The 13,586-nt window shown below is 40.5% G+C and overlaps 1 protein-coding gene across 11 annotated transcripts in view; it reads right to left on the bottom strand.

The window, feature by feature from the left end:
- GULP1 (GULP PTB domain containing engulfment adaptor 1) overlaps positions 1–13,586 on the bottom strand; it is a 170,670-nt gene that overhangs the window by 63,118 nt on the left and 93,966 nt on the right. For 9 of the 11 annotated variants that reach the window (XM_053360094.1, XM_053360079.1, XM_053360117.1 and 6 more), the window contains 2 exons: positions 12,102–12,161; positions 644–705 (listed from right to left, as the gene is read on the bottom strand). In XM_053360094.1, coding sequence (XP_053216069.1) covers positions 644–705; positions 12,102–12,129 — 90 coding nt within the window. In that variant the 5' untranslated portion in view covers positions 12,130–12,161. The remainder of the gene's footprint in view (positions 1–643; positions 706–12,101; positions 12,162–13,586) is intronic. The other 2 variants (XM_053360101.1, XM_053360132.1) reach the window with 1 other exon arrangement.

Here is a 13,586-nt window from a genome sequence, read left to right as displayed (position 1 = left end):
AAGCCATAACCAACACTCAACTAACGAGATGGCCACTATTTTGGAAGTGCCGCACAACTTCTTTCGTTATCTAGCTCATAAGCAACTAACACTTCCTTACTGGAAACAAGGGATATTGTACAGTTAAGCTGCACCATTCCTTGCCTTCATGAGAGTGCAATTGCATTAAGGTCGAAACCAACACCTAGGGCAGAACCAAACCAAAACCAAAACCTTTAGCCGCTTTATAATTTATATGTGTGCATGCATATTTTAAAATTCAATTTTTAGCTGCTGAGGTTAACGGTGGTGAATTCTCCTGGTCTAATTCAGAATTTGGCTGAATTTGGAGATTGCTTTATGCACAATCAAGGCTTCTGTGCCACCCCACCAACAACCTGACCTAGCTAAGAGGTTTCCCTCATTTCCACTGGCATGGTATGCCTCAGGCTCCAGGCCTCAGACACTGCTTGAAAAATGAACAATGGCACCTGGGATAATTTGCCAAGCTTTGCATTCCGTCGCAGTCTAAATTCTTACTCACTTTCAACCTTATAAAGCAGGTGGCATTTTTAATGAAGACAAATGGAAAGCATCTTCAGAATTTAGGCAATTGCCAGCTGTCACGTAGGCAGAAGCAAAGTTAAGTAAGCAGACCCCTCACCTTTACATTGTAGGGAATATAGTGCTTTGATAAAGCCTCGGGAGTATGCATCCACGTTTTGTCTGTAAAAGGAAAGGAAAAAACAACATAATTTAGCCTTATTTTTTCCATTTCTTGCTTATGCTCTAATCCCTAACAGCAAAAACATTATCACAATAGCATTACCGCGTGTGTGTAGCAATCAGTTAAGAAGTGCTTGCGTTGGCACAAAGGATGTCAGAATGGAGAGCTCGCGAAGGAACTGATGTAGCCATGTATTGACGCAGGGCTTTTTAAGTGGTCAAAAAACGTACCCACCAGTACCTCCCTATGGCATCTGCAAAAAGTCTCAGGATGTATTCCTTTTTCAAAACAAAAACAAAAAACTACAGTACTTGAAGGAATGCTTGCTTTCCTGATCAGTTCCTACTAATGCGTTTACTCTGACCTTTGACACCTCAGAGGTGTTTTCAGGCCCCACCCTGTCCCTACACCTGTTTGTTTAAACTATTTTAAAATATATTTTAATGTGTTTTGAATTGTTGTAACATGTCATGGGGCCTGCCGGTTAAGGACAGACAGCAACAACAACAATAACAACAACAGATGTTGTGACCATTTTGTGTTATGCCACACCCCACAGGAACCACTTTGTGAATGGCGCCCACAAAGGCCCCAAAATGTTGGTAACTTGCTGCCTTACAACAACCCTATAAAGCGGGATAACATTATTATTCCCATTTTGCAGATAAAAGGCGAGACTGAGGTAATAGTGTCTTCCCTACCACAGTGCTACTCCACTTAACTAGGCACAAGCCTAGCTATATCTGTTAAGTTTTTGTAGAGCAGTTGCTATTGCTCTACAGTCATACCTCGGGATAAATACGCTTCAGGTTGAACGCTTTCGGGTTCGGCTCTGCGGCGACCCGGAAATAACGGAGCACGTTACTTCCAGGTTTCGCCACTCGCGCATGTGCAGACGGTCAAAATGATGTCACGCGGAAGCGGCAAAATGCGACCCGTGCACATGCAGACGCGCTGCCGTTTCTTACGTTCTGTTCAGGCTGAAGAAAGCCTTTGAATCTCCCGAGCGAAAGACCAGGAGGGAGAGAACATGCCAGTCAGGCATGTGTCTCTTCCAGGGTCCTACTCAAGTGTAGGCTGAGCTCCTGACAGCCTGTTCTGTCTGCTCCCTTTTGTCCCTGTTAACGGGCTGCTATTATGGGGTGGGGGGATCCATTTCTGCTTCATCACTTATCTCTACACCCCTACAGGTTTTCTGTGAAGCAGGGAGGGGAGCTATTGTACCAAGTGCCACATCACACATCAGTCAAACATCTATGATGGATAATGAAAGCCGAGAAAATTTCATACTTGGCCAGGTAATTTTACTTCGCGCAAAACCTTTGTCTATTCAATAATGCAGCTGCTTCTTCCTTAACAGGATGTCTTTTCACGTCAAACTCCACAATGCATATCCCATAATCTTAAGTATTGTGCAATTTAAAAGGTTATGTACTCAGTTACTGGCAACACGCTGGGGAGGAGTTTCAAAGAACTGTTAAAATCTGTTTTTTCCGAATGTATTTGAATGTACTCAGGTTTGTTTTATTTATTGTTTCGCAGGTTTGGGTAGCGTACTCTATCTATTTCTTCTTCTTTTAAATTAATAAAACCCGAGTCACCTAAAATAAATTAAAAAATGTTTCACAATACATTATGGAATATTAACAGGTTGACTGAGACTATTGTGATATTATGTTCACTAGAGAAATCTGCACTATTTTGTTCCTGGACAGCTTATTATACTTCAACAGCAGGAGTTAATTGCTTTAAGAAATACATTCTCATTCTATCCCCACTGCAATTCTTTAAAAATAAGTTCTTTAATAGAGCACTTAAAATGAAGGGGGAGGGGAGAACCTCTAGACAGCAGGGAAAATCAAATGAAAGAGTTTATATTAAATAGTTGTGAATATTTACTTGAAAGACCACCTGCTGCTGTAAAGACTTGTAAGATCACTTAGATCATTTGAGGGAATTCTACTTGTGGTACTGCATTCTGTAGAATGCCATAGGAAAGTGACTCAAAAATTAGGAATTTTCCCACTATTGCTACTGTGCCACGGACTCCGTTTCTCTTTGCTGTATGTGAAGCAGCGACCACCAGTTGCTTCAGTTGCCTTGTAAGGACATACCTTTGTGCCAGGACTTCTTTGAGAGGACTTTGTTTCTATTTGTTTGAATTCCCTAAATTCTTGTTTTTATATGCATTTACACTACTTTTTTGTATTAATTGCATTGTTTGTTAACTGCAATGGTTTTTTATGTAAAAAAACATAAGGCAATTTATAAATGTTTCTAAATAAAATACGTAATATAATCTATGATCTGGTCTTTTATTTGGATGTTTGTAACAGCGGAAGAAAAAGGCTATCCCCTTTAATATATACAGCAGCCATGCATAGGAGAACCCACAATAACTAAGAAACGGAAAGGTTATCTGTAGACATAGCTTATGAGAGTTAATGTATTTTCAAAGCAACAGGAAAACACTGCTGGGAAATTCATGACCACAAGGGAAAGCCAGTACGAAAAGAAGTTTAATTCAATATTATGTAAAGGAATCCTTCAATGACTGTATTCAATTTAATAGATGAATGGGTTTGACAATAACAACCGGACAATTGTGTTCCTTCACCCATTTCTCTTAAAATTAATTTTAAACAGGGTTTCACAGTTCACCACTTTAAAATAATAAACAGAATGCAGTTTTCCAAAACAGAATAATTCTAAAACAACAAATATTATGATTGCTTTTCCCACCCAGACCACATTCTTGGCTTCCCATGAAAATCCATAATGGTAAAAGTCTCAAAGCAGGACCTCAGATGATAATTGAAACAGTAGTTAGCAAGATATTGAAACGCCACATTAATCTGTACAGACATGATCCAACAAAAACAGCACTTTGAAAACTCATTCGTTTCAAAGGAAGAGATTTAAGTAGATACTTAACACTCCCTTTGTGGAACTAAAATGTAGTTAACATGGCTAGGTATTTTGCTACTATTTTTAAAAATGCAAATTGCTGTAACACTGTGGATTAAGATATAAAAGAAACCAATTAAGCTAGACACCAATGTTGCAAAATACCATCAAACCTCATGGCCTTACCTGGTCTGTCCCTAAAATACCGCTTGCAGTTTTATTTTGCAGATGTGAACTTGTCTTGACTGCAGTGGAACATCAGAATGAAACACAAGAGGCTGTTCATTGGGCTTTTTGCTCACACCATTCCCATCTTGGCACCAAAGGTTAGCTGCATGGCATAGCTGTGCCATGTAAGGTCTTGTCTTCAGCAGAAGTGCAAGATTTCAGTACCAGTGGAAGACCAGTAGGTATGCTTTTTATGCCAGTGCTGGATAACCTCCCCAACATTACTTTTCCCATAGAGACCTCATAATCTTCATAAACCCACTAGTAAGGGAAAATCTCAATACTGTGAGCAGAGCAGATAATATATGAAATACCAGGATGATCTAATCAGTGTTAGAAACAGAGATATGAAAGCTAGGAGCTAAATGGCACCTTAAACCTAGGTTATGGGCGCAACAACGGAATATCTAAGTGCGCTTTTTTATAACAAGAATACAAAACTGAAAATGAATGAACCACAGCTAAAATATTATGTTCATTTTTCACATGGTCTAGTCCTTCCCCCGCCCACCCCCCTAATATTCTTAAGAGGGTCTCTTCTCCATTTTTCAGAAAGTAGCTGGAAGTGGGGAGGCAGAAAAAGGTCCTCCTTTCCTTCCGCTCTGCAGTTTTAATCTGCGCCAAGAGCTCAGAAACTGCTCGCACTAATGAAATTACCTGTTGCAAAATGCACCTGGAACAATGGGAGTTTCAAACAGTGAACCTACTCAAATCAGCACTTCCCTATGCTATAAACGAAAACCTACTGGCAAAATCTCTTTTGCAGTTTGTTGCCTCTTGAAGTACTAACTCACTCCTTGAGTGAGTTAAAAACCTTCATGTCCAGCTGAAATCTAACTGTGACCTGGAATAATGCTAATGGATAATGCATTATATTCTGGTCGCAAATCACATGGAATGGGCAAAACAGGAATCCTCATCTTCCCTACAATGAAATTCATGGAACGCCTACCCACCTACCACTGCACAACTTACTTGTACAACTTTTGCTTGCACTTTTCTGGAAAGACCAAGCAGAAATATGTGGCAAACTGTGCAACTATACCCTATTTTGAACATTACTGCTGGTGGCTCTTGTATGGAGAAGCAGTTGAGAGGTGTCCTTCATCATGCCCTTAAAATTATAATAGGCTTTTTGAAACTGCAGTAGCAAAATGATTACCCATTTTTTTCCATGGAAGATATTTGTAGCACATAATTCACTTGTTTATCTGTGGACATAAATTGACTGCTAACTATTTCAACATCAAAAATAAAGTATATACTCCTCTTCAAGCATTATGATTATGTGTTATGACAACATACGAAGCGGGTGAGCAGTTACAGTGAGCACGCTAGGTTCACTGCATCATAATTGTCCCCTAGTCCCCTAGTGTGGTGAGAGCCAGTGTGGTGTAGTGGTTAAGAGTCTCGTAATCTGGGGAACCGGGTTCGCGTCTCCGCTCCTCCACATGCAGCTGCTGGGTGGCCTTGGGCCAGTCACACTTCTGTGAAGTCTCTCAGCCCCACTCACCTCACAGAGTGTTTGTTGTGGGGGAGGAAGGGAAAGGAGAATGTTAGCCGCTTTGAGACTCCTTAAAGGGAGTGAAAGGCGGGATATCAAATCCAAACTCTTCTTCTTCTTCTTCTTCTATTTCTGGAAGGCAACTGTATGAACCGGAGGGTCTGCTGTTTTCATGGAGGCTTCCTCTACAGTTCAGGACCGTGGGAAATCAGGGTTATAAAACACAAGTTATCAGCACAGAACTTTGATGTTCCATGATGCAAATCAGGGTTCCAGTTTAATCTTCAGGTATGCACTGGCAACTTCCACAATTATATATATAGAATTAAAAATAATTCTCAAGGAAGTGTATGCAGCTGGCATTCCCAGCAAAGATCCTTGAAAGACGTGTGTTCATTCTTTTGCCAGGATTCTGAAAGCCTTATCTTCCCTGTGCAGAATATCTGCCTCCTTTATAAAACACCAGCCTTTATAAATGGATTTATGAGGCAGCTTATTAAAACGACAGAATGCTGTTAATTCAAGTATTGGCAATCGTATATCGGATTCCTTGCTCATCTGTATATTTAGTGCTGCAAGGTTTTCAAAGGAGTCCGTAAGCCTTTAAAGACTTAGGAGCTTGTACTGGCAAAACGAAGTAATGGGCTGACTGACATTTTCAAACATAAAAAATATGTAGCTAAGGAAACTGGGGGGAAAACACGTTGATTTCATAACCTCGATTCCTACTGTGAAATGCTCCTTGAGCCGAGGAGGATAAGAATAAATGTAAAAGGCATTCCTTGTCAACCACTTCTTCTTAGTTTCTGAACTGAAAGTTGGTGAGAGCTGGCATAGTTTATGTCAGGCGACAGAGGACCCAGCTACCACGACAAGTTGCCAGGAATGCATAAGACAAAGAAAAGTCCTTATCATCTGCTTTTTTCCCATTATTTACAGAGAGAGGCTTGGGAGAGCAGCTCTTGGAATAATGGCATTGTCTCGAGTAAATCTACACACACACACACTCCCCGTCTTTCCCACTTCATCAACGGCACCACCCCCTCTACGGTTGCCGCTTGGGGCCACCTGTCTTTGATCTCTTTGCTCTCCTACTTTTAAGGCTCGCCGGGTTCTGGGAGATGGTGGATCTGGAATGCTTTCTAGTCATAACATGTCAGCCAGCTGCTCCGGCTTTGCCTCCTTCACCTCTCCCATTATTTCCCAACTTTCCCCCGCATCTTGCTCTGAGCTGTGACCTCCCTCAAACCCCTGTTGTAATTCTGAACTGTCTTCTTCTTCTTCTTCTCTGGAAGGGTCAGGTTGAGAAGGCGGTTTCTACCATTCCTCCTCTGCCCAGTCCCTGACAGTATAACAGTTAACAGTATGAACTGTGATTCAGGAGGTCCCCACTTTATAGTTTAGCTCAGGCGTCGACAACGTTTTTTGAGGCCGGGCCAGTCCACTCCCCGGCAGACCTCTCGGTGGGCCGGAGCGTGCTCTCAAGCTGTTTCCAGCACTCTTCCGGTTCGGAAAAGCGCCGGAAACAGTGTGTGCGCATGGGCATTCCTCCATCCCGGAAAAAGTCATTGCCATTCTACATATATACTTTCTATAGATTTCATTCAGCCGATGGAACAATCTATTCTAGGCATAGGCAAACTCGGCCATCCAGATGTTTTGGGACTACAACTCCCATCATTCCTGACCACTGGTCCTGTTAGCTAGGGATGATGGGAGTTGTAGTCTCAAAACATCTGGAGGGCTGAGTTTGCCTATGCCTGATCTATTCAATTTGGAAGCCCAGGTCTTATGACAGTTATGGTGCTACACTTTAATTTTTTAAAAAAGTTATCCAATGACTGTTGGGGGACAGGAGCTTGTGTGGGACCCAAGATGCAATGTTCCCATTGAGAAAGGGGCAAAGCAATAACTCATATTCTTATACAGTTTTATAATCAATGAGTGACACCAGACATGCACACACAAAAATAACTGGAACCAAACCATCCAATGGCCCGAAAACATATTCTGCCCTAGAAGTGCAGGATGTTTCTGTGCTCTCAATAATATTCAGAATGTGCATCTGTCAAGCCTAAGAATGACAGAGAAAGGGCGGTGATTACAGTATGTTATTCATGAAAGTGGAGGCTGAGTACTTTGTACACTTCCTCTAAAATATGTTGTGCCAATATCCGACACGAGGATTCCATAAATCCTCAATATATATTATGGATGAATAAAATGAAAAATTATATAGACAATGCAACACTTGGGCTGCTGCTTACCAATCTTGCAATTACGTAAATTTAGCTTAAATAGTGAGAGCCTATCCATATCCTCCAAAGGGCTTCACTCATCTAACTAAAAAGCCAGAAAGATGATTATACCCTTGATTGCGAATCCCAGAACATGTCAACCAGTGGAGTCGAAGGGGAAGACTAGAAACGGTTTCTAACTAAACATTAAAGTTCTGATTCTCAAAATTCTGATGAGAACTACTGACACTGCGTTGGAAGTCCAATAGCATAATTTACAACCTAAAGGCAATAAATGAGTGCTTCCACTTATTCTCTCTCTTGCCTTCCATTGCCTTAGTTGTGGCCATCATACCCTAAAAAAGGAAGATGTGCCACACTTTACACAGTCTGTATGTTTAGAAATTGGCAATTTCATTACCAGCCCATTCAAAAGCAACTGATGTCTATAACTTTGTTTCTTATGCCTTCCAGAGCATTAAACTTTTTACTTTCTCTATTTTCACAAATGCTTGTCATAAAAAATATAAAAAATCATCATGGTCTAACTTGGATGTCTGGAGATGCACACCTATTCACAATCCATAATGTTTAATAGGCAATAAGCTCAGGAGATTACATTTAGAACTTGCTGTTGAGTTCTGTGTGGCTCAGGTTTGCATATGACTGCAATTTCTCAGTACTGCTCTATCTGTAATAGGCCAATACCTCAAACCTTTATAATTTAATGTCACTGTGAATATCTTCCACGTTACGAGATCTAGTCACCTGTAAGCAATTACTGCCTTCATAAAATGAGCATTGACTCCCTTCTAATGTTAAGCAATCTAGCTCTCCTTTTTTGGACAGCTGTCTCAACACTGAACTTTGCTCTTTATATGATCATGGCCGCCACTGCTATCTTTATAATCAAGGAGAGCACGCTAGAATACAGGACAACATGTGATTAATTCGTGGCTGATTTGACTGTTGAGAAATCACCCAGGACTCAACAGAATTTCAACACGCTGTTTAAATCCTCATCCATAGCCAAAGCAAAGCCTAAGCACAAGTAACCATAAGCCAGTTAGAGCATCCCCTGGCATCTGGTATGGAATGGGGAGGTTGCATTCCTGGCTGTCATTACCATTCAGGACCAAGAAACTCACCCTGTATTAAGTTTTCTAATCCTCATTTAGTGTCATTCATCTTGATGGCAAAAATACAAACAAGACAAAATTCCATATGCTAAATATGTGAAAATATCTCTTCTTTTTTTTCTTTTTTCTTTTTTGCCTTAAAACCTTTCTTCTCATTTTTAAACAATTTTTAGTCACCACTGCCAGAACTATCGTGGTGTGGTTCTCGAGGTCCAGGAACATCTGTAAAAGGGGTGTCTAGCTATGGAGGCCCTGCATGGCATAGCTCATAGCTTCTCTGAGTTATTCAAGCCCCTTCGCCACGGCAAGGCAGTGATCCATGAAGAAGATCAAACCTATCCATTCTTAAGGAAAGCAGCCCTGAGTGCTCACTGGAAGGACAGATCCTGAAGCTGAGGCTCCAGTACTTTGGCCACCTCATGAGAAGAGAAGACTCCCTGAAAAGACCCTGATGTTGGGAAAGATGGAGGGCACAAGGAGAAGGGGGGAACAGAGGACGAGATGGTTGGACAGTGTTCTCGAAGCTATCAGCATGAGTTTGACCAAACTGCGGGGGGCGGTGGAATACAGGAGTGCCTGGTGTGCTCTGGTCCATGGGGTCATGAAGAGTCGGACACGACTAAACTACTAAACAACCACAACAGCTATGGAGGCCACCTGAGCCTTCAGTGAGAAAGCTGGACCCAGAAGCACCCACAGACTGAAAACCTGCTCCTTTGAGAAGCGGGTGCCACCCTGACCAGAGCAGGCCAGTTTCTCACACGTAGGAACCAGTCTCACACATTGCTTCCATCTTGGCAGGATTCAAGCTCAAAAGGTCTACCTTTGGCCACAGAGTCTGCACATAGATCAACAAAGGAACCTGTGTGTCTTGTGTAAGGATGGAGACACGTTTGTATAACAGCTGGATTTTATATTTTCAAATGAGGGCACTGATTTGTATTTGGATCTAAGAATACAGGTTAGCATTAAGTGCACATTCCTGTCCCCCTCCCCCTCCCACTTCCCTCTCCTCCTTTGGTGTAGCTGCAAGGATACCGGGAGCATTTGCTTCTGTTTCCAACAAACAGTGGTTAGCTTTATGATGGTTCGCTTTAGCTTTATTCTTATTATGTGGTTAGCTTTAACTGAGATTTACCTGAACATGGAAGGATTGTAAACCAGGATTTGAAGTTGGCTTATTTGGATAAATCACCATTACCCCGGTAGGTATAATCACAAGCAACAGTAAGTTCAGAAAGGAAGAGAATGGTTCCCTCTTTGTTGCAACAAGAAGAGGAGAGGGATTGTGTTAGTGCCTGAGCCTCCGTTTCGTTCACATAATAGTAAACCATAGTTTAGTGTTATGATTGAAGAGTGTAATTTGATACTTCAAAAACAGAAGCATTTTTTTTTTTTGCCTTTATCTCAGTACTTTATGCATCACTCTAAAGTCAGAGCAGGTAGGAGGTCAATTTTTTAGTCTATAGCAGGTGCATTTGCCATATGGGCTGTATGTACAAGGCACAATGAATGCCACTGCTTTATAGATTTACGCAACACGGAAGAAGAAATTTTCAGAAATACTCTAATGGTTCCTCATTGCTCAAACATTTTACAGTCTTTGAAAAGAAAATGAAGCATAAAAGGACCCCCCCCCCATCAAAATACAAACTCAGCAGTCCAAAAGCAATTACTTGTATGTTTGTTACTATTCATGAGACCCGATAACATAAACAGATGTTTCATTTTATCTCATGGATTTAGCCCCAGGATCAGAATTCAACACACTAAAGAACTGGATTCATGAAAGTTAACTTTCTTTTCCACAATAATAAACAAGAAATTGAAAATGGACTAGAAAGTGAAAATAAAGGCAAACTTCAGATGGAGTAGGGGCACACTGTCCAAGGTTTTTCAGTAGAATGTCTTCTCAAAGGGATTGTGAAATCTTGGTTATTTATTGCCTTTAATTGTGCTATTCTTGAGGCTGGGCTGCCTCCTTCTGGGGGCATTTAGAGTGGGCTGGAGATGTACTTGAGTATTAGGCAGCATCCTGAAGAAACCTTGAGTTGAAGAGCATCTAATCAACCACCTCACAGTGCAATCTGGTTCAAAGAGGTGCTTGGTCTATTTATTATTATTATTATTATTATTATTATTATTATTATTATTATCAGAGGTCTCAGGGTGGTTCACAAAAAGATAACAATATATAAAATCAAAATAAAACCAATAACCCAATAACACCCCCCCCCCCAAAAAAAGAGCCACATTTTAAAAGGGCATAGGATGTCAATCAGATCAACCAAAGGCCTGGTTAAAAAAGAACATTTTTGCCTGGCGCCTAAAGGTGTGTAATGAAGGTGCCAGGCAAACTTCCCTGGGGAGAGCATTCCACAGATGGGGAGCCACTGCAGAGAAGGCCCGTTCTTGTGTTGCCACCCTCCGGACCTCTGGAGGAGGAGGCACACAAAGAAGTCCTCAGAAGATGATCTCAGGGTCTGGGTAGGTTCATATGGAAAGAGGCGGTCGTTGAATTATTATGGTCCTGAGCCATTTAAGGCTTTATAGGTCAAAACCAGTACTTTGAATTGGGCCTGGAAACTAAATGGTAGCCAGTGCAGTCGGACCAGGATCGGTCTAACATGCTCAAACCGTCTTGCAACCTGGCCGCTGAATTTTGCACAGGCTGAAGTTTCCGAACCGTCTTCAGAGGCAGCCCTACGTATAACCCATTGCAGTAATCTAACCATATGTTATTGGGACCTTAAGGGGCTGCCCAGCTGAATGCTGGGCAGCTCATCTTCCATGCTGAGTTGACAATGAAACCTACATTAAAACAAGTGCTAGGTAAAAGTAAAGGACCCCTGACAGTTAAGTCCAGTCACAGACGACTCTGGGTTTGCGGCACTCATCTCACTTTACTGGCTGAGGGAGCCGACGTTTGTCCGCAGACAGTTTTTCCAGGTCATGTGGCCAGCATGACTAAGCCACTTCTGGCCAAACCAGAGCAGCTCACGGAAATGCCGTTTACCTTTCTGCTGGAGCGGTCCCTATTTATTTACTTGCACTTTTTGGCATGCTTTCAAACTGCTAGGTTGGCAGGAGCAGGGACCGAGCAACAGGAGCTCACCCCGTCATGGGGATTCGAACCGCCGACCTTCTGATGTACATGCCTTGTGAGTCTTCACTCGGGGTATGGGGAGAAGTGGCACTTATTTCTTTACAGTTCTAGTTTAGATACAGTATTGCACATCACCCTTGAACAGACTTTCCTTAAAACTCCTTGGACAGTGTCCTCTAATAATAACTTTGCTATGTACTTTTGAGGTCTGCGTCTCTTTTCAGTGCTACCCTCCTTTTTCAGCTCTGATATAAATGCAATTCAAACTGCTTACCTTTTTTCCTACTAAAAGCACGATTCATGATGAGAAATCACCCAGTGTGTGTAATTTGATCTAGAAAAAAATACAATTAAACATTAATTTTACCAATAAGATTTTTCAGGTATCAGTTTCATGACACAAACAATTCAAAAAAATATTTGAAATCAGATCAGTCTAGTTATATGAAAATGCTTTTCTTTCTTTCTTTCTTTAGTTTGAATTTTATGGTATATTAGGTTGAAAAAATTGGTATTTTTTTTAAAGGCAGCAATTACAAGGAGTTTTGTACTGATCTCCATTAGATTTACTTCCAAGTAATAAGCTATTGGATTATTCTGTATACTGATATATAGCCGATGCCAAATTTTGTTATAATGTGCTATATAGCTATCATATATTTCTGTTCATATTGTATAGTCATATGTCTATAAAAGCACTCTTTCTATTAAATCAAAATGCACATTCCTGATTTCTTTTGCTACGAGTCATGATCCAGCAGAAGTGATAACGAGACTAAACTTTTGTTGGATCCACCTCAATATTGCCACCATTGTTAAAGGAAATATTGTTCCTGATTTACTCAAAATTACTGCAGAGGCAGCTAAAAACCAATTTGCTTAACATATATAACAATAGCAAAAAAATATTGCAGAAAAAATTAGAACCTGAGTTATTTAATTTTCCTAACAGTTGCAGTCACATTTTTATTTTCACCAAACAATCTAATTTTTATTTTTATTTCTAACCAATAATGAGATTTAAACATTATTATGTTTTTAAAATATGCTTCGTTCAAATTAGTCCAGTAACTACTATGCATTTATGCTATCTTTCAGTGAAACTATCTCTTGAGATCTGATACTTATTAACGTAGAATGGTTAATACAAAATAATTAGTAGTAATTTCCCTCGAACATTTGATTAGCTCCAATCTATGTAATAGCACAGTACTACTGTAGTAAGTATAATATAGATATGCTACTATTATGAGAACTAATAACAAGCAGTAAACATTGATGTGCACAAAACAGGGTATACTGTATAACATTCAGCTCAACAAGAAACGAAGTGTCAAATTTATTCAAATGAATAGCAATTAAATTACTTACCACGCACCTAAATCAATTTATTCCTCTGGAGTACTTTTCACATTTTTGTTTAATTGAAATGTCATTGTTATTGAATCGTTTTAACTGTGATAACGTACAATTTGTGAAGCTTGTGAATTAAATCAGAACGCACATAACAGGAATTCATTAGCTTAATAGTTTACATAACGTCTAAGATTAGACCTCTCTAAGGAATGCAATATCCCAGCTTACCATAGAACCATAAGGTCACCTGACACTGGTCCCCACTCTTATGTTCATGTAAAGTAACTAGGAAACCTTTACAGTGGTACCTCAGGTTACATACGCTTCCGGTTAAATACGCTTAAAGTTACACACTCCGCTAACCCAGAAATAGTGCTTCAGGTTAAGAACTTTGCTTCAGGAT

This window comes from Podarcis raffonei, chromosome 1 (assembly GCF_027172205.1).
Source record: "Podarcis raffonei isolate rPodRaf1 chromosome 1, rPodRaf1.pri, whole genome shotgun sequence".
Lineage (NCBI taxonomy): Eukaryota > Metazoa > Chordata > Lepidosauria > Squamata > Lacertidae > Podarcis > Podarcis raffonei.
The sequence above is the reverse complement of the archived record's forward strand: the minus strand, read 5'-3'. Positions and strand labels throughout refer to the sequence as shown.